We start from the raw sequence: 20,244 nt of genomic DNA, 5'->3' as shown, positions 1-20,244 counted from the left end.
CTGGGTTTGCACCACTTGCTGCAAGTGAGCTAAAAAAGGCAGCTCCTAGGGATTTCCTGCTGAATGCACCAAATGCAGCTGTTGGGTCACGTTTTGGTGCCCGTCTCTGCCATGTGCAGGGACCTGGCCCACGAAGGCACAGCCAGGAGGTGGCTCCGTGCTGCACCCACAGGGCCGTAACCCACCCAGGCCCTGCCAAATTTACACCCATGGGTGCTGACGGCTTTTTCACATCTGCCTTACCCCGGGAGGTGCAGTGCAGGGGATCATCCTTCGCAGGCACGGTGCGTGTCCAGGCTGTGCCACTGGGGAGAGGCTCGACCCCTCTGCAAACGAAGGGCTCAGCTAATTTAAAAGCTAAATATAGTGGCAGGATGGTGCTTGGCAGTGTGCTTTCAAAAAAAAAAAAAAAAAAGAAAGCTTATTTACCAAGAGATTACAACCTTTCAGATGAGACCTTGATACCAGATAATTCCTCTTCAAGTATCTGTGTTCTCCGTGGTTATGACTGGGGTTGTGCCTGCTGGAAGACCCCAGAGGTCAGCCAGAACAAGGCTGAGAGCCTCCACACGGCCATGCAGAAGCCCAGACCCCCGAGCACCCCCCCCAGCCAGAGGTACAAGACCCCTCCTATGCTCTGCCATGCTCGGTAATTTAATGCCTCAAGCGAGGCACGTACCTGAACCCAGCCACAGGGCTTGGCACGGGGCAAGGAGGAGGTTTCCCAGAAGCAACCCATGCCACGCAGCGGGGCTGTAATCGAGAGCATCAGCTGCCTGCAGTGGGGAGAGCGGTGCCACCGGCTCGGAGCCAGCTGGGGCTCCTCGGCCCCGGGCAGGCCGGCGGGGCAGGGCTGGCTCCCCTTGCTGGCAGCATTCAGCCTGATGCAGCACCCCCCAATCCAGGGAGGCAAATCGAGGGGCTTCACGTTTTTTTTCACAAAGAAAACCTTTTTGGAGATGCATTTGGCTTTGGGAGGGCGGTAACACACCGGGACCCAGCCCGCCAGCCCTGCACAGTGTTTCTCTGAGCACAGTGCACACATGAAGGTGGAGTGACCCACGGGGAGGTGTCACCCCAGCCTCCGAGCTGTGAGGGAGGAAGGCTCCCTGCCCCCAAACCCCCCAATTCTCTGCCCTTTTCCTCTTTCCTCGCCACGGTGCAGCGTGCTCAGCTCCTGGAGGGGGCCCAGCCTCCCCCAGGTGTCACCTGGCCCCGAACGGCTTGGGGTGAGGCTGGCCCTGCTCAGGGAGGGGGCACAGGACCCCATCCAACTTCATGCCCTGCATCTTTGGGGCTCCTCTTTTTCTCCTGAGCATGGGGGTTCCTCCACGGTGCGCTCTTGCTTTTCCCAGCATCTCCTACCCGGGAAGCACGGAGCCTCCGCCCTGGCATAGGGTGGGTGTCAGCAGGGAGGACCCCAGGTCAGCAGCCTCACAGGGCTGGCCAGGATTCACCCATTTCCTATGTAGGAGAGGCCTGGTGATGGCTTCCAGCTGCTAAAGTGCACCTCGCCTTCCTGCCGAGCGCCTGGGTGTGCTTCAAGGAAGCTGGGAAATGAGCGCCCCGCACACCCAGGAGACCGAGGCCTGCAGGCAGCACAATGGGAGGATGGGCTTGTCCAGAAACGGCCCCGAGCTGGGGGAAAGCTCAGGGCTCACCTCTGGAGCTGCCTCGTGCCACCGCCTCGCCACCGCCTCTGCTGTGGCAAGTGGTGAGTGTCCCGTCACTGCCCTGGCCGCCATGGGGGGCAAGCAGGTCAGGGGCAGTGGGACGGAGCCCCTACAAATGAGCTGCTGACAAAGCTGCCTCTGACCCTGGGACTTGCTCTCATCCCCGGGGCCTTTCTGAGGGCCAGGACTTAGGAAATGGCCTGGTCAGTGCACTGGCGGTGGGGCGTTGGACAGTGAAGCCCCTGCTCCCAAAAGCCCTGCTAGGCTGCATGCGTTCCAGCACGTTAATTTGGAGCAGGGTTCAGTTTTGAAACTGATCTCCCAGCTTCCCCCACTTGCTGCACTTTGGATCTCATCCTGGAGTGGCTTTGGAGAGCTCGGACTCAGGAGAGCCTGGATTCCTTTCAGATGAAACCAAACCAAACGTGCTTCAGGAATGCACCTAACGCTCTCCAAGCGCTTGTGGGCGTCCAGCCTACGGGACCGGAGTAGGCCCAAGAAGCTGGGAAAACCCTTGTAGATGCATAGCACATACGTTGCGGCCCTGGGCTGTGCCGGCCCTCGCAGCCAGCACGGTGCTGGTGCAGGCACACAGGAGCCTGGATCCGTCCAGATGAACACAACCTCCTTCTCTCCCTGACACTCAGCCTCTGGAGCCCCTTGGGGAGAAGGGGTTTCCTTTGTGAATGCAGCACAGGAACAGCACCCGCACAGCGCCCTTCCCCGTCCCCAGCCCCCTGTGCAGCAGACACGTTTGGCAGAGGCACCCGATGAGCTGTTTCGCTGTTCCACCCCTCTGAGGTACGCCTTGAGCCGAGGGAATGAAAAATTAAGGGGAAAAGCAGCGTCGCTTCTGATGACTTCAGGCGAGCCTGGCAGCCCTGCCTGCGCTGCAGCAGGGGCTGGAGCGGCGCGGGCGCCGCTAGATGGCAATTGCCGCTCGCAGATCCGCGGGCCCGGCAGGCAGGATGGGGGCCGAGCAGGACACTCGGCACCGGGACAGATGGTCCCGGGGCTGCTTTTATGAATGGAGGCCGCCTCCGGCCCCCCCGGCCCCCGGCCCCACCCTGCGCGCCCAGCTCCGCGCGCTGCAGCCGGTGCGGGGGGCGCCCGCAGCTTCTTGCCCGTGGGGTCCGCCGGGCTGCTCGGTGAGTAACGAAGGAACTTTTTAATTGCTCGTGCGCTTGGCAGGGCCGGCTGGAATATTCGGCATTGTTTCTCCCTCCCGGTGGGACGAAACCGTGCTGCCATTTCCAGCTCAGAGCGGCTCCGGTGCGGAGCGGACAGCCGGAGCAGGCTTGACCCTGTGTAAATGAGCGCTTCTCTGGGCTTAAATTGGGCTTGGTGCACTTTATGTCTTTATGCAGAGCGGCTTGTGAGTGATTAATCTTCTGCCAACTCCAAAACCGAGAGCAGAGATTGTTCTGCCACTCGGCTTGCCATAGTGTGCATTGAAAAAGTTTCTGGTGATGATCTTTGTGGGCTCTTATCTGTTAATGCATTAACTTGATCCCAGGAGTTGTCTGGACCGTAAAGCTTTTATTTGTACTGTTAAACTCTCGATCTCCAAAGTGATTTTTTGGGGGCTGTTTCACCTGGACACTGCTGGCAGGTTTATCCAAGCGGCTGCTCCCGTCTGGGGATCTCTCTGCCGGCCGGAGGCGGCTTTGTTGGATCCCCCCACCCCCAAATGAAAATCGATCGCTTGCCTCCAGGCAGCAGTGACAGCCTCGCAGAGGAGAAATGCCTCATTTCGGGCCATCTGATGGAGCAGGCAGGGAGAGAACAGAGCAGGAGGGACAGCGAGGGGGTGGCGGGGAGGTTTAGCCCCTGCCCTGTCGCCTCCGAGGGTCTCAGGATAGGGCTGGGGCTGGCCAAGGAGCTGGGTGCTGCGGTGCGGCGGTCTGGTGACACTCGGTTTGAGGATGGCGAGGAGAAGGCTAAACACTTATGCACAGACACAAATAGCAAAGCACTCGATTGACTTAAATGAAAGCAGGGACGGTTATCTCTTCCTGTCCTTTGAACAAGACCTCCACCGGTGCAAAGTGTGACAGCGCGCAATGCCCTGTCCGGGGGAAATGATGCTTGTAATAAGCAGGCTTTGTTAGCCCAGCTGCCCCAGGTTACTGCCGTGGCTGATGAGCTGGTTGATGCCCAGAAGGACTCGCTGGTGGTGTGAGGCTGGAGGGCAGCACGAGATCCAGGAACCCAGTGCCTTTTGGATGCAGCTTCGTGCCCAAGGGAGGAGGGAAAGTGCCGTGGGAGAAGTGCCCGTAGAAAACCAAATCCATCCAGAAAAACAACGCAGTGAGAGAGGTGCGGGGACCGTTAGGAAGGGACTGATGGCACAACGTGACTGAGAAGTGTGCCACCTGCTCCATCCGCTCCCAGCGGAGCCACTGCCGTCCCCGCAGCACCCTGTGGGCAGTGCCTGGACAGCAGGAGGACAGCACTGTCATAATGCCCCGACCGCTGCGGTGCCCGGCGTGCCGAAATCCACAGCTTGCAGTACGGTAATTGCTGGAGTGCATAAATGTCTCCTGCGGAGCTAAGGGCACTGAACGTCCCCGAAAAACAAACAAACGCCCCTATGGTTTATCAGCCAGAGATTTGTATTGAAAACACAGATATTGAAAATTCACAGATATTGAAAACACAGATAGATACAATTTGAAAACACAGATACCACTGCTGTAAGAAAATACGGGAAGCATTCATCCCTAATCTAATCTTGCTGAATTCCACAAGGACGCAAGGCAGGGCTCATTCATTCGCTCTGGTTCGTTGGTCAGGATTTAGACAGGAAAACCCCCAGGGCGTGTAGGGGGCAGTGCCCACCCGGGGTGGCCGCAGCCGCAGCAGAAGGTGCTGCTAAAGATGTTCTCGGCAGACCCCAGCCTCCCGGCCACGGGGGCTGGCAGCCCTTATCACAGGCGCGTGTTGCTGGCTTCCCCGCCGCCTGCTGTGCTCCTCTGACACCCGCTCGGGGACTGTTTACAGCGTGGACAAGGATTTATTATAAACTGTGGCTGCCGGGCGCTCGGGGCTGCCTCTTCCTCAGTGTTTGCTCTACTCCCACTGTGGCTGGGATTACAGCAAGGGGTGTCCCTGAGGGCACAGGGTAGCTAGGTCTCACAGGCTCTTGCAGCTACAGATGGCTGCTGAAAGCCAGCACGGCAAAGGTGTTGGGATGCACCGGCTGAAAAAACAGCCGGGATGGGGCAGGCTGGGGATGGGGACTGAGCACCCCCCCCCCCCTCACTTTTTGAGGAGCCTTGCCATGGTCTGCACAAGAGTGCCAGGGACTGAGGTGGTCTGCACCCCTAGAGACATCGTGCGTATGGGATATGTCCCAGACATTTGGGAATACCCCAAATGGCAGCTGTGACAATCGGGCATCAGCTTGCAGCCGGCCACCGAGCCGCGGGGGGTACGCGAGGGCCTGCCCTGAGCCTTGGCTGCCACCAACCTCGACCTCCACGAGCACCGTGGAGATAAGCCTTCACTGCTCCCCGCTGCGGGCATCACAGGATGGGCACACACGTGAATGTGCCATCGCCACGCTCGGTGACCCCGTGCAATCCTGGTACAGCCCCGGCGGAGCCGCGCCTGCAGTACCGGCACCGCCATACCCAGACTGGCACGGACCGGCACGGCACGGCACGGCTGCTGCGGCACTCGTGGCAAGCCGGGCTGGGAGCCTGCCCAGGATGTGGTTTCCCTCAAACAATGCGGTTCGCAGGCACATGTCCGCGTGGGGTTATTGTTCTCATCCAGCACGCTGGCAGGCTGCCGCTTATTGTGTGCGGAAGCAACTTTGCTGCTCCCACCAGCGGGCTAAGGTTTGTTTCCCTGTTTTCCAGGAGGAGATCACTGATGTCAGCTCATTTGGCCAGCGTGAGGAGAACTAAAAAAAAAAAAAGAAGAAATAGACTTTCAGTTTCAATCTGTCCATTGTTGGTGGGGAGAAGTACTGTTCTTCCCACGCTGCCCCCGCTCAGAGCTGCGAGTGCCCTGGGACGTACCCTTGGCCACATGCAAAAGCGTGGCCCTTCACTTTGCATCCCTCCTCCTCCTCATCCTCGCTGGGACGCAGGCAGCAGTGTGCTGGAGCCAAGGGCAGACACTGGGGGCTGCGAAGGGGCCCGAGGCTGGCAGGGCAGAGCCTTGCAGCTGTAACTACCCAGCAGCTGCAAGCGAGAGGCTCTGAGATGAAGCAGGCGGCCATGCAGGCTGCCTCCATCCTCATTAAAATACTTTCTCTGGCCAAGCCCCCCACGCCTGCTCAACCTCTTCCAGTTAGCACAGGAGGGCAGGGAGCAGGCCTGCATTTGATGAAAAGAAAACAATTTTTGAGCTGCCTGGTGCTGGGAGGCAGGGTGACAGCCCCGTCTCTCTGGGGCGGGTGTCAGGGAATGGGAGTGACGGAGGAGCAGGTGCTCTGTGGCCAGCTCCTGCCTGAGCCCCGGCTTTGGAGCTGGGGGAAAGCAGAGCAGCTCCCGGCGAGGCGCTGAGCATCCCTGCCCGAAGGGCTGAGGCAGTCAGGAAAAAAACACAAGTGTGCTTTAGGGAGCAGGCAGGGGTTCTGCCAGATGCCACGGCAGCCTAAGGCTGTGGTGGGGTCTGCTTTGGGGGTGCTGGAGAAGACCTCAGCCCAGCCCGGAGCATGGGGGCTCCCTGCCTGCGGAGCTGGCCGGCTGCCTCTCGGCCTCCTGCCCATGGAGCCCCGCTCACATCTGAGCCCGTGCCTGGCTCGGAAAGCTGGGAAAACGGCCCCGTGGCGGGGTGAGCCTCTGTATCGGGTGTCGGGCCATGTGGTGGGCAAGTGACAAGTGTTGGGCTCGGCCCCGTGCTGCGCCAGGGTGTGGGCAGCACCCGGGAATGCGGCTGTGCCCCAGGGGTCCTGAGGCTTGGGGGACCCAGCCCTGGGGGGTTCTCAACCCCCTTCCCCAGCTTTTAGGGCTGCTGGCCGCGTGTGACCCGGCTTACCAGGGGATTTATCTCACCCTGCCATTTGCAGGCAGCGCCTCAGTGCCCCACTGCCACCCCAGCTCTGCTTTTGGGGTCCCACTCCGTCAGCACCCATCCCCACCCCGTGGAGGGCTCTGCTCCCACCCCCGGCTCCGGGGGAAGGCTGGGGGGGGGGGGCACGCCGGTGGCTTTGCCCCCCACGGGACAAGGCTGACAGCTGCCGCTGCGTGACGGCGCGGCGAGCGGGGCGCAGCAGCTGCCGGGGCATCCATCACACCCCGGGGAGGGACGGAGGGCTGCGCCGAGCCCTGCCGCTGGTGGACGTGGCCTCAGTGACAAGCACCGGGGCACCGCCGAGCGCGCAGCGCGCATCGCCGGCCAGGTGGAGCCGCGAGCGCCCACGAGAGCCGTGGGGAGGTGAAGGATGGGGGCGCGGCGTGGCGGCAGCCATCCCATCCGCCTGCCCTTGCTGGCCGCTGGGTTTCACCCCGTTTCCCAGCCCAGGCACCCAGGTCTATCTCCCCCCGGCTCCCCCAGCTGCTGGGGCCCCTCTGCAGCCCGCGGCTGGCCCCAGGCTGTAACTCAAGAAGGCGACGTCCTGAGCGCGGGGCTCTGGATTAACCGCCAGACAATCGGGGTCTGTGGGGCTGGCACTTGGCAGGGGATTGCTGCCGAGCTCTCCTTCGGCACGCTCCGTCCCTGGGGATGGAGCTGCTGCCGGGGCCCTTCTGCCCTGGAAATTTGCCTCTCTGAGGCATCGCTTTCACAAGCGAGCTTGTATTTTCTGTACGTTTCAGAGCATGCTGTAAACTGGAGGGATTTTCCTCTTCCTGGTGTTGCTCCATCTCCTGCAAGACCTTCTGCAGGACCCGGTCTCTGAAGGAAAAGCCTCCCCCCAGTCCCGCAGCACCCAGAGCGTGGGAGCCCCGGGAAGGCATTACCCTGCTGAAATTCCCCTGGCCCGGCAGCCTGCCCTCATCAGCAGCTCCCTCTCCAAGCCCCGATAAAAACAGTCCCAGCTCAGGACAGTTGATTATTTAAAGCTGTCGGGAGTGTTTAATTTAGCCCTGGATTCATCACCCGCAGCTTGTTTCCATCCGTGAGACACCCGCTCTCCCTCTCACAGTGTAAACTCTGCAGGGACCAGCTCCTCTCCTCCAGGAGAAATTTGGGGTTATGGCCTGGGGCTGCGCCCTCCCTGCCCTTTTCCAACCCCTCCGCAGCCAGGATGCTCCCGTTGGCACGAAGCTGCCGCTGGGTCTCGCAGTGCAGCAGACGAGGGATGTGCCACCCCTGTGTCCCCGCTGCCTGGGGCTGTCCCCCGTGTCCCCAGGGAGGTGGCTGTGCCCTGGCTGCCACCCTCAGGGTCCTGGAGCCACCCTGGCAAACGTTCTGGGTCACGCAAGCGTCCTCCGTTTATAGAAAGCTGCAGTTAGAGGCTGGCCTTTTCCCTGCTTCTCCAGCAACCCTGTGCACGTTGTTGGTAAAATAAACCTCCTGCCAAATCCCGGGCACAACCTCTGGATGAGCCCTGGGGTGGCGGGGGGGGATCTGGGAGGCCCTGAGAGACCCAAACCTTGTCTGAAGGCACAGCTGAGTGCTCCTTCTTGTGGGAGAGAGGGAACAGGGCAGCTGGAGGTGCTCGGCTCCCGGGCTGTGTGGTTGCTCCTGCGCAGACCTGCAGAAAGCCCCCAGCCCTTGCACCTAAAGCCTCCATGCTCATTTAAAACCCTTCAACTGTGGGACTCAAAAGAGCTGAAAGCACAGCAAGAGTGTGGTTATCAGAGCTGCTGCAATGCAGGACATCCATGAGCAGGACAAGAAATGTCTCACTGTCCTGACCTGGGAGCAGCCGGCCCTGCCACCTGCCCCTCCAGGGCACACAGGGGGCAGCGACCGAGGCCGTGAGGTCCTGGGTGCACCCGGGATGGGCAGGGGAAGGGGCCGGGGGCGCTTCCAGAAGCGTGCCTGGGTGCGGGGCAGCTCCCGTGTCCCTCCCCATGGCCGCCCCCTGCATTTCCCCAACCTTTCTCCCCTCGCAGCTGAAGGCGGCAGCACCGCGGCGGCGCGATGGCGAGGACGGGGGCTCCCCGTGGCCACAGGCTGCCGCTGGCTGCCCTCCTGCTCTGCGCCCTGCTGCCGCAGCCGGACACCGCCGGGGCGTGGAAGCAGCACGCCCCTCGTCTCCGTGTCGCCTACAAAGGTAAGGGGAACGCGTCTCCGGAGGCGCTGGGCTGTGTTTTCCCAGCCTGGGCACGGGCAGGGTGACGGGGCAGGAGGGTGACGTGGCCACGGCGTCGCCATTGCGCCGATGTCCCCCAGCAGCCGCCCTCTGCCCCATGTCCCTCTCACGAAGCCCGTCCCTCCTGTGCCACCCGCCTGAGTCCAGGTGAAGCAGCCATCTCCCTGTGCTTCCCGCTGCACCCCTGCTGCCTGTAATTATTGTGTGAGGGCTTCAGGGCAGGCTCTGTTTGTGCTGAGGGCTTGGAGCAGGGCCCTAGACAGCCTGGGGATGGGGTGGGCTTGCCACGGAGGTGGGTGCACCTCTGGGTGCCACGGGGCATCCCCAGCAGCAATGGTCCTGCTGGTGGCCCAGCTCAGGAGCAGGTGTCAGGGCCAGGTTTTGGTCCTTCCTTGGAGACCAGCTGGGAACACGGAGGGACTCTGCCTTCAAAGCCCCATGGCCAGACGTGCCAGCAGCTCTCTGGTCTTGGGCAGAGGCAGGAGAGGAAGCTCCCAGCATCAGGAGGGCTTGAGGACAATGGGAACTGCGGCAGGGGATGTGACTCAGGGACAGCAACGGGCAGGTTCAAGGACACAATGGCGCAAGGAGCTCAGGTTTAAAAAAACTTCAGAAAAAAAAAATCGAAATCAAATGAAAGGACCTCTGAGAGCCCGCCTGCCTCACGTCAGGCCCCAGCATGGGGGAGGCAGGGGGGCAGGGGGGGAAGACGCAAGCAGCCTGCAAGGAGGAAATGACAGCAGCGGAGGCTGTGGGAGCGGAGGAAGGATGGGGCACGGGGCGCGGGGCCAGGAGCGGCGCTGGTGGCTTCCACCCTGCTGGGGAGGGGGCTTGGCCGGGCGAGAGGTGACAGTGGGGGTCACGACGGGACAGCCCCGCTGCTGGCCAGGGCTGAGCCTCTCTGCTGCCCTGCCCCAGACCCAGGATGCCTGCTGCTGCACCGACCGGGGCTGGCACAGCTGGGGGCTGGCAAACGGGGCTTCTGCTGGGCTCTGGTCCCCTGCCGCTGCTGGTGGCAGGGCCAAAAGCTGCTGCATTTGGTGGCACGGGGGCTCGGTGGGTTACCGGCACCGAAGACGTCTCCGGTGCAGCTCTTATCAGCCCGCGGCAGTGAGGGGATGGAAACCCCTCAGAGACTCAGAGCCTGGCTTCCCCTGGGCTGTGGGGATGTCCTGTGGGGCCGGCTCTTCCTTGCGCCCCGTGCAGCCGGGCGGTGACCCCAGGAAGCCCCGGGTCACCCTGCTCTGAGGGTGCAGCCGCAAAGGTAGCGGACGGGACAGGGCTTTCGCAGTGGTCTTGACAGCGAGGAAAAGCACGCTGGCCTTGGGAGATAGTGAGCACAAAGGAGAGGATGTTTCTCACCCACCGTCTCAGCCACTGTGCCGGCGGGACGTGGGGGTGCCAGCCCCGTCCTCTCTGGGGACCCCAGCAACAACGGCAAGGGCAGGGAGGGGAATGCAGCTGCTGATCCCGTTCAGCTTGGAAATCCCTGCCCCAGGCCCAGGCAGGTACTGGTGCCTGCAGCATGCGGCCGGCATCGCCTTCCTTGCCATTTCCATCTCCCAGCCGCTTCGGACGGAGCCATGCCCACACGGCTCCAGCAGGGCCTTCCCTCGCTTAGCCCCCAGCAAACTGCCCCAGCCCGCGTGGCCCCGGGCCGTGCAGGGAGGGACAGCTCCCTGACGGGCTGCCCTTCCTCCCACCTCATGCTCCTCAGACCTGCTGAAATCCAACAGCTCCCGCCTCTTGCTGACCTCAGGGGACGGGCTGGGTTTCCAAGCCCTCCTGCTGGATGAAGACAGGGCCTGGCTGATGGTGGGAGCCAAAAACCACATCTTCCTGCTCCATCTCGACCATCCTGGCAGAGAGCCCGAGAAGGTCAGTGCTGGGCAGGGGGTGCAGACGTGGTCCTGGGCCAGGCTGCCCGCTTTCTCCAGGGGCAGCTCTGGCACCCAGGGCCACGTCCCCTGAAGTTGTCCCAAACATGTGCTGCTGCCTGCGCCTGGGGCGCTTCTGTCGCAGATCTTCTGGCCAGCCTCCAGGGAGCAGGTTGAACATTGCCGGCTGGCGGGGAAGGATGTAGAGGTAAGCAGGGCCGGGAGTCCCCAGCTCGGGGCTTTTTGTGCCTCGGCGCAGGCACTCAGCACCCAGACACCCCAAACTGTGGGGCGTGCGTGGCATGTGGGGGGCTGCCTGCAAGCGCGCCGGCTTGGGTCCTCCCTGCCAACAACCATCTCCCTCCCCTTGGGCAGACCGAGTGCGCCAACTTCATCCGCCTCCTGCAGCCCTACAACAGCAGCCACGTGTTTGCCTGCGGGACGGGCTCCTACCAGCCCGTCTGTGCCTTCGTCCAGCTGGGAGCCCGGGGCAAGGTGAGCGGCACCCGGTGAGCTGCGGCCCCGCTGCAGAGGGACCCAGTGCCCTTGATGCTCCCTTGTCCATCGGCTGGCGGAGCTGACATCTCCCCCTGGGCTCTGGCAGGGTGCCGGGGCCTCCCTGATGCGGCTGGTGACCCACTCCCTGCAGTCGGGGCGAGGACGGTGCCCGTACAGCCCCCGCCAGCCCTTCACCGCGCTCCTTGTCGGTAAGGGCTGCGGGAGCAGGGAGCTGGGGCTCCCTGGGGATGCAGCATGCGGGGGTCCTACGGCTGCGCCCCCAGCTCCTCCATGCACCCCCCCCGCTGACCCCACAGATGGGGAGATGTATTCGGGCACCTCCAGTGACTTCATGGGCAGCAGCGCCGCCTTCTTCCGGACCTGGGTGCGCGGGGCCGAGCAGAGCTACATCCGCACGGAGCAGAACCAGGACCACTGGCTGCACGGTACAAGGGGGCTGTGCTCGGCACAGTGCCCTGGTCACATCTCCTCCCCCGTGGCAGGGGGCCCACCTGCACAGGGAGCCGCAGGCACGGGGCGATAGCACGCCATCTCTTCCAGAGCCTGCGTTTGTGGGTGCCTTCGCCATCCCCGACACCTACAACCCGCACGATGACAAGGTCTACGTCTTCTTCCGCGAGACGGCCCTGGAGGCTGGGCAGTGGGACAGGCGGCACATCCATGCTAGGGTGGCCCGGGTCTGCAAGGTCAGTGGGCTAAGGCTGGTGTGCCACGGCTGGGATCACACAAGGCAAGCTCTGCCACCGTGCCGGGAGCGCTGCCTTGTGAAAAGCCATTGTCCCTTTGTTAGGGTTGGGCCAGGGGACCTCCAGAGGTCCCTTCCAACCTTAACCATTGTGTGCTGGTCTGGTGAGCAGGAGCCTGGGTCCCACCTCTGCCTATGCTTTGCTGCATAGCAGTGAGAAAGCCCCAAGTCCCCTGCCCCACTCGGCGGCTCCCCCGGCACCTTCCCACCCCCGGGCACCCCACAGAGGGGCAAGGAGCAAGGCTGGGGCTGTCACTGCGGGGGCTCAGGTGTCCCGCTGCGGGGACAGCCGTAGGGGTGGCTTGGTGGGGCTGGCGTGGGTGCAGCTCTCGTTGCCCGGCAGAACGACGTCGGAGGGAAGCGCAGCCTCATCAACCGCTGGAGCACGTTCCTCAAGGCCCGCTTGGTGTGCTCCATCCCGGGGCCGCAGGGCACCCAGACGCACTTTGACCAGCTGGGTGAGTGGCAGCCTGCCCCAGCTGCCTGGCCGGGAAAACCCCCCTGCACCTCTGGCTCCAGCTCCACCTCTCTCTTTGCAGAGGATGTTTTCCTCCTCCGCACCCGGGACCCTCAGAATCCCCTCATCTTCGGCCTCTTCACGGTCTCCAGGTGAGCCCGTGCCCAGGCACGGGGCAGCCCAGCACCCCCCCAGCCCCTCGCCGCGGCTGCCTGCGGCGGAGCAGGGACGCTGACGGCCGCCCCGCAGCGGTGTCTTCAGCGGCTCCGCGGTGTGCGTCTACTCCATGGCTGCCATCAGAGCGGCCTTCAGCGGCCCCTTCGCGCACAAGGAGGGATTCGACTACCGCTGGGTGGAATACAAGGGACGTGTCCCCTACCCCCGGCCCGGCATGGTAAGGAGCCGGGAGGGCAGCGGGTGGCGGCAGGAGGGGCCAGCCTGGCAGTGACCCGGCCCCTCGTGTCGCCTCAGTGCCCCAGCGAGACGTACGACCCCCTCCTGCGCTCCACCAAGGACTTCCCCGACGAGGTGATCAGCTTTGTGCGCTCCCACCAGCTGATGTGGGAGCCCGTGCAGCCGGAGGGCCGCCAGCCCGTCCTGGTGAGGGTCAATGTTCCCTACCGGCTGCGGCGGCTGCTGGTGCACCGGCTGGAGACAGAGAGCCGGCACTACGACGTGCTCTTCCTCGGCACGGGTAGGGCCTCAGCCCAGCTCTGGGGCCGGGGTCGTCACACGGTGGCTGGGTGGCAGGAGTGTCCCCCCAGCCCCGGGGAGCCCGGCCCCGCCAGCTCCTTCTCCCGCTGTGTTTGGCAGATGAGGGTAAGGTTCTGAAGGTGGGGCTGGCCAGTGCGGGGAGCCACGGCACCGAGGTGATTAACCTGGAGGAGATCAGCGTCTCTAAGGTACAGCAGAGAGTGGGAGCGGGAGGAGGTGGGACCAGGGACCCCAGCCCTCAGCCTCTCTGGAACCTCTTCCTCTCTTCCAGGCACCTTCTCCCATCCTGGACATGAAGCTGTCACCGAAGCGGGTGAGTCCTCCCTCACACTGGTACCTAAAGGGACGGGGTACTCGCTCCAGCCTCAGCATCCCTTGGCCCCAGGGCTTGCATGTGGCGGGGTCCTGCTCCCACCAAGCAGGCTGCTGGTGGCTGGCTCTGTCCCGCTGTCCCCATACCTCCCGGCAGTCTCAGCCCGGCACGGTGCTGAGCGCTGCCATTCTGCTTGCCTGAGCAGCAGGAGCTGTTGGTGAGCAGCACCCACGGGCTGCTCCAGCTCGCCCTGTACCGCTGCGAGCTCTACGGCAAAACCTGCACGGACTGCTGCCTGGCCAGAGACCCCTACTGCACCTGGGACGGCAAGACCTGCGCCCCGCACCTGCTCACAGAGAAGAGGTGAGCACCCGCTGGGGCCAGCCCTGCGCAGGGGCAGCCTACAGACGGTGGTGGGTGCCACCACTTGGGTGCCACCATGGTCCTGTCCACCCTCCCACAGGCGTGCCCGGTGCCAGGACGTGCTGAAGCCCGATGTGCTCAGCCAGTGCCAGGATACGGCAGAAGGTGAGCACCAGCCCCAGGGCGATGCTGGGATGAGTGGGCAGCAGGGCACCGGGAAAGCCCCCAGCGCCCTCTGTCATCGTCCCTGCACTGGGTGCCGCGCGCTGACCCTGTCCCACCCCCGTGCAGGGACAGCGGTGGCCACAGAGAAGCTGGTTTTCGGCGTGGAGAAGAACTCCACCTTCCTCGAGTGCCTGGCGCGCTCCCCGCAGACGACGATCCGGTGGCTGGCGCGGCGCGGCGAGGGGTCGGGGCTGAGCGAGGTGCGGGGATAGCAGGGAGGGGACGCGGGGCGGCTCGGGGACGGTGACCTGACTCTTTCCATGCACCAGATCAGGACCGGCGGCCACTTCGTGGTGCTGGAGCAGGGGCTGCTGATCCGCCAGCTGGGCAGGGAGGATGCCGGCACCTATGAGTGCCAGGCCGTGGAGCGCTCCTTCTCCCGGCCCCTCACCCGCTACAGCCTCCGCGTCATCCAGCACGAAGCGATGGAGGTGCCGCCGTACCGACGCAGCAAGGGGGTCGAGGGCCCCCGGACGGACCCGCGAGCCTTGGGGGCACCAGGCACCAGCCTCGACACCTACTGCAACGCCCTGTGGCACCAGGAAAGGCAGCGGCAGAAATCCTGGCACCAGAAGTGGCAACACCGGTCCCCGGAGAGCAAGAGCAGCCGTGTGCGCAGGCAGCCCCAGCCGCTGTAAGGGCGAGCCGGGGCCGCCTGCTCTCTCTCTCTTGGCCCTTCTCGCAGGCAGGTGCCAGCTTCAGGACCGCTCCGCGTGTCCATCTGCAGGAACCGCCGCGCTGCGACTACCTCAAGCCACGCCAGGCCCCTCTGCCTCTGCGCGCACCCCAGGGTGCACGACAGGGTGAGGGCGCGCGGCCTGGACCAGCTCTCCCAGACACAAAGCCTTGTGTGCCCTGCAGAGTATTTATTCTCCTCAGTTTTCTCCAGCCCTTAGGGATGACGGTTATTAGCAGCAATGATGAAGATGGGGGGGCGGGAATGGAAACAAACCATGCTCACGCGTGGTCTCCAGCACCTGGCCATGGTCACACATCCCCGGACCCAGTGTCATCCCCAACGCCTGCGCCCAGCCCCACCCACCCCAGCCCAGGCTGCTTTTACAGATTCCAAAGACAGAAACAGGCAGTTATACCAACTTACAATTTATTATTTTTTAAAAAAATGACATGAAACACAAGTAAAAATAAATACATCATATAAACAACAAATTGTTCAAAGTCTCTGCTCTGGGAGATCAGGCAAGCACGTCCCGTTCGACAGAGAGAAGAGGGAAGCACATGATCATGCGTGGGGCACCGACCCACCCACCCTGCTAGAGATACTCCTCTTTCCAACCACAAAAAGACCGTCCACAAACTAAGGCGGTAGTAAAAAAAAAAAAAAAAAAAAATCAATAATAATAACAACCCCAAAACAACAGGAAAAACCAAAATGAGACTCATCGATGGATTCATTCAGGCTCCCCCCGCATGCGCAGATCTGCCGGAGGCTCCAGATCCAAGCCAGACGCCACTGACGTGGAAGCCGCGGCTGTCGCCCCTTGAAGGGACCGTGTTCTCCACTCGAGTCGCAAGGAGCCGTCATCCCCACTGAAATCTAGCTGGACTACGTTCCCCTTGAGACCTCTCCCCCACCCCAACCCTCCCTCCCAGTCCTCCCAAGCCCGGATTAACAAAATTCATCTGAGCGCGGCACGGAACGCCAGTCGCGAAGGCGTTTGCTGTACTTGTCCCTTTCGGCCTGGAGGCCATCCACAAACCGAGAGCGATTTTCTTGGGTTCAGCCGTATGCTGACATCATTAAGCCGAACTATAACATCATTTCTAGTGAAGCCCCCTTTGCTTGCTGCAATATTTTCCTTTCTGTGCCTACCTATACCCACCCCATCGGCATCCCAGCAGATCCTGTCCTGCGTGGGCTGCTCTGGGCTGCATTGCCCCCACCCCACCCCGTCCATGGGCCAACCCCTCCCTGCTGGGACTGGGGCACCTCAGGTCTTCCTCAGCTTCCAAAAAACTTTGGCAGAGTGTCCCGCACTGCTGTCCTCAGCACCACCCGCAGCCCTGCTGCGCGCCGGCAGCCGCTTCCAGCCGGTCATTTGGAGACAGAAATTCAGCAGCAAAAAAACAAAAAAAGGAAGATCTAACCCATGAGGGGAAAGCCCCTGTTCCAGAACAGGACCCTCTGCAGCAGAACCACACGTCAGGGATGGGAGAAGGGTGGGGAGGGGAGAGGAGACCCATGGGAGAAGAGATGTTAGAGCTCGGAGAGATCCCCTGACGCAGGAACGCCCTGGATGATCCCCACGCCTGCCCATGGAGAGCTAGGAGCAGCCCCAGGGCCCCACGGCCAGGGGCGGCAGCCACCTCCCGGCCAAGGCTCTGAGGGGTGCTGGGGACCTGTCCCCTCTCCACAAGGGTGCCGTGGGCTGGCAGGGAGCAGGAGGGGGCACGGGGCCCTGCTGTGCTCGGATGGGCAGCGGGGGCTCACGGCAGGCACTTGGCAAGCGGGGCGCCCGGTGCTTGTCACAGGGAGGCCACCAGCAGAGCGGCCACCCGGTGGCACCCAGCCTGCTCCCTGCGGGCTACGGCCACCTCCAGCACCCACGGGTGTGCCAGGGACATCTCCATGCTTTGTCACAGCACAGGGCTGCAGAAAAGCCCCGTTGGGAGGCTTCCCCCAGAGGAACTTGGCTATACCGAGCAGCGCCACGGAGCTGGGCTGCAGCAGGGTGCTGGTGCCAGTCTGCTCCCACCCCGGCCTCCTCCGGGTCCTGCTCACAAGCCCGCAGGTCTCACCCCTTGCTACTCTCGCCAAGGAAAGCCCTCGCCTCTGACCCGTTCCCCCAAATCCACCGGCAATCTGACAGCCTCACAGGGATGCAACGGACATCTGGGCAAACTCGTAATACAATCAGTGTCACAGGGTTGTGCATGAGGTGGACACACAGAGCACAGGAGGGCATGACTCACAGATGCAGCACTGTCAAGTCTTTGGAGAAACTTGCATGAACACCATCAGTTAATTTGCTTTGTTACTTTTGTGGGGGGGTTTGATTTTTATTTCCATGGTGCATCCAAAGACAAGTTGTCCAGCAGTTTGCTCAGAACCCCTCGGTTTTCAACTCCTAGGATATGTTAAAGAAGAAAGCACTATTTTAATGTTTGTCTTTTTTTAAAAAAATAATTAAAATAATTTGCATAGCTAAACTGTTGATCTAAGGCTTCTATGAATGGTGTGGTTATGTTCGACAGACAATGTCCATTAAACAGAGAAAGACACTAGGAAAGCCCCATAACGTTTTTTTATTATGTCGTTGTAACACACGTGCACACACACACACCCTTGCTCTCTCTTTCTCTCTCAAGAGGGGAGGGCTCCAGCTCACCCTGTGGCGGAGGATGACAGGACATCCTGCCCTTCCCTAGCTGGTCCCAGCAAACACCAGCGACTGCTGCTTTCGCAGCACGCCCTTAGAAGCTGCCCCTGCTCCGAGATCCCAGCCCTGCTCCGGGGCAGTCCCCCACGGCGAGCACACACCCGGCCTGGTGACAGCCAGATAGGACACAGAGGGTCCCGGACTCCAGCTCCCCACCCCGGTGCATTCACACCCACACACACATCCAGATGTGCTCACGGGACCTGCGCAGAGCCACCTCTCCTCCGGAGCCCTGGCACAGAGGTGAGCAGCCTGCGTGCTCGCTGTCAGTGCCAGGGCCAGCCCTTCCTCACGCCCTCCTCACCAGGAACAAGCACAAGAAGCTCCCACATGTGCTCCTCCACCTGCCCCGACACGGCGAGGGGACTCCGTCCTCCCTCCAGCTGCTCCCCGGCAGCAGAGGGGACGCTCCTGGGGGTCGCGGCAGCGTGCTACAGGGAGCCGCCGCGGCTGCTCCTGCCCCTGGGCTCTGCTCGGGGCAGCTGGCTGCTTCTCCCCACACAGACAACCCGACGAGCAACCACTGCAGGATGGAGGCCAGCATTTTATTATTATTTTTTTTAATATGGAAATTAATTTAAAAATCGAAGGAAAGAGCCCCCCAAACAATAAATATTATGCCTTCACGTAATAAATTAAGGTAGAGGTTCTGTGCAGGGGGAAGTTGCTCCAATCAGGGTCACCAGCAAGGGGCACTGGGGCCAGAACCACGTCCCTTCCCAACCTTCTCCACTGCCTGGTGCTGTTCAGACGCAGCAGCAAGCCCAGCGACCCCTGGATCCACCGGGCCACAGCGGGGCGAGACACGGCCTTCGCATAGCGTGGCGGGGCCGCAGAGCTGGGGGAGTCGCCAGGATTCCCCTCCAGCAGCCACCACCGGGTCTGGCATGGCTCCGCTGCTCCGGCAGCAGCCCCACGGGATTGACCTACCTTGGATGGGACCCACGCCAAGGGCCCGGGGAGCCCTCACACTAGTTTCATGTGAATTTGACAGAGGTTGACAGATTGTTTGTGGGGTGATTTTTTTTTCTTTTTTTCTTTTCTTTTTTTTTTTTTTTTAAAAAAACATCAATCCCTCCGCCCCCCCAACACACACAATGTAGAAGTCCCCCCGCTCCCTCCCGAGTAAAAATGCTTTGTCCCCAACCTCTGCTGGAGTCACTGCCCCCTGGCCCACACCTCCCCAAGTGAGAGAAGTTCACAGATAAGGCAGTTTGTGTGAGAAGGAGCTCAGCCCTGCCAGCGGTCAAGCCCGTGCTTCCAGGCCTGAGAAGGGCAGTGACTCACGGCACCAAGCCTCCCCCTTTCAGACAAGACAGAACAGAGACAGACAGACAGACAGAGCGTGGGAGGGAGGCACTCCTATGGTTTGCATTACTGCTTCCCTCCTCCGCTGGCTCTTGCTCCCCCCGGCCCTCGCAGGTCCGCTCTATGCCCCCCACCCAGCTCCCAGCACAATTCAGATCCTTGACAGCTAAAAAAAAAACCAACAAAACAAAACGAAAAGAAAACAAACACCACGCCACACCCTTCGCATCCTTCTCCACCCACTGCTGTGGCCCAGAGGGGAAATCCTGACTCCCAGGAAGGTCCTGCAACTTTTTGCCTCCTGGTGGAGCTGAGACCGAGCAGGAGCCAGGCCCATTATTTCCCTGTGATCTCTATAACATCGTCGTCTTTGTCCTCGTCATTAGAGCTGCATCCCACCTCTGGGACCTCCTGGGGTTCAAACTGAGGCACCTGGGACCGAAGGAGGCCCCCGGCCGGGTAGCCCGAGTGAGGGGACATGTAGCCAGGGTAGGCAGATGCCATGCTCCTGGGAAGGCTGCTAGGCAAGATGGGGGCTGGGAAAGGAGCAAACATCCTGGGCTCGGGCAGGAGTGACTGCGTGAAGGGAAGCGAGTAACTGGGCAGCACCCCCGTCAGAGAAGGGTTTAGCATGAACGAGGGGACGCTGGCGGTGACTGAGGTAGCAGCAGAAGAGCTGGCGGTGCCGGCTGTCAGCAGAGGGTCAGTAGTCACAGGGAACACCAGATGAGGGTCTGGGAGTAAATTGGGCAGCTGGTAGTAAGAGGACCCAGTGCCCATGTACAAGGAGTTTCCTGGTTGGGAGGCAAATGGATGGGTTAGGTTGTGGTTTAAAGAGACAGGAGGCATGGCGAACCCACCAGAGACAGGGTACCCGTGTTCATACGGCTGCACGGATGATGGCAACTGGCGCTTTTTCTGCTGCCTGAGGGCTTGCTCCTCCGGAGCCGACGGCGAGCTTGACTTGCGCTTGTTGCCCCGTAAGTCCAACACCGAGTGGGCATCAACGTGCTGACTGGTGGCCGGCAAGGCTGAAGACACGGAGGGAGCCATGCAGTGAATCCCAGCACGCTGCTCGGCTCCTCGAGCTGCCAAGCCAGGCGCGTTGTCCGTGCGGGCAGGGTGGCCTTGCGCAGCATTGGTGCTGGGAGAGCTGTGCCGGGACTCCCGGGCTGCCGCTGCCTCTGCGTACTGCTGCAGCTCGCTGATGATCTCGGGGCTGTCGGGGGATATGGGCCGAGTGAGCTCCTCCGCGCTGGGGAGCTGCGGGGATGAGGCACTGTGACTGCCGTTGCTCGCGGACTCCAGCGACGAGCTCTGGGAGCCTGGAAACACGGAGATGGAGGAGGTGAAAGACAGCCTTGGAGAAAAAGCTGGGGGCTGAGAGGCAGTGATGGAGAGAAAGGTGTGGATATCACGGGAAGATCGTGGGT

The 20,244-nt window shown here is 62.0% G+C and overlaps 2 protein-coding genes across 8 annotated transcripts in view; one reads left to right on the top strand and one right to left on the bottom strand.

Annotated features, from left to right (window-relative positions):
- Nucleotides 1-435: 435 nt before the first annotated feature.
- On the top strand, nt 436-15,496 carry LOC308200600 (semaphorin-3D-like). 4 transcript variants are annotated; one of them, XM_080606577.1, is made up of 18 exons: nt 436-2,821; nt 8,690-8,850; nt 10,626-10,767; nt 10,912-10,974; nt 11,142-11,261; nt 11,371-11,473; nt 11,549-11,710; nt 11,826-11,971; nt 12,374-12,488; nt 12,570-12,639; nt 12,737-12,881; nt 12,959-13,181; nt 13,301-13,389; nt 13,473-13,514; nt 13,720-13,877; nt 13,978-14,042; nt 14,169-14,302; nt 14,372-15,496. In XM_080606577.1, the coding sequence occupies exons 1-18, from the start codon at nt 2,600-2,602 to the stop codon at nt 14,738-14,740; spliced, it is 2,529 nt and encodes an 842-aa protein (XP_080462703.1). In that variant the 5' UTR covers nt 436-2,599; the 3' UTR covers nt 14,741-15,496. The 4 variants fall into 4 exon arrangements, with proteins under 4 accessions (XP_080462703.1, XP_080462704.1, XP_080462705.1 ...); XM_080606578.1 differs by having other exon boundaries at nt 441-2,821; nt 11,582-11,710; XM_080606579.1 differs by having other exon boundaries at nt 444-2,821; nt 10,607-10,767.
- RAD54L2 (RAD54 like 2) overlaps nt 15,196-20,244 on the bottom strand; it is a 61,803-nt gene continuing 56,754 nt past the window's right edge. For 3 of the 4 annotated variants that reach the window (XM_080606563.1, XM_080606564.1, XM_080606565.1), the window contains one exon: nt 15,196-20,136. In XM_080606563.1, coding sequence (XP_080462689.1) covers nt 19,148-20,136 — 989 coding nt within the window. In that variant the 3' untranslated portion in view covers nt 15,196-19,147. The remainder of the gene's footprint in view (nt 20,137-20,244) is intronic. The other variant, XM_080606566.1, reaches the window with a different exon arrangement.

The sequence above is a fragment of the Anser brachyrhynchus genome (genome assembly GCF_964034855.1).
Source record: "Anser brachyrhynchus genome assembly, chromosome: 10".
NCBI classification, from domain to species: Eukaryota; Metazoa; Chordata; class Aves; order Anseriformes; family Anatidae; genus Anser; species Anser brachyrhynchus.
Note: the sequence above shows the minus strand (reverse complement) of the source record. Positions and strands in the feature narration are given on the sequence as shown.

Bases quoted from the DNA above. Each gene is read 5' to 3' on its own strand.
- LOC308200600 (XM_080606577.1), top strand. From the start codon at position 2,600: ATGGCAATTGCCGCTCGCAGATCCGCGGGCCCGGCAGGCAGGATGGGG. The intron at 10,768-10,911 runs GTCAGTGCTGGG...CTTCTGTCGCAG, and splicing joins CTGGCAGAGAGCCCGAGAAG to ATCTTCTGGCCAGCCTCCAG. The intron at 11,262-11,370 runs GTGAGCGGCACC...GGGCTCTGGCAG, and splicing joins AGCTGGGAGCCCGGGGCAAG to GGTGCCGGGGCCTCCCTGAT.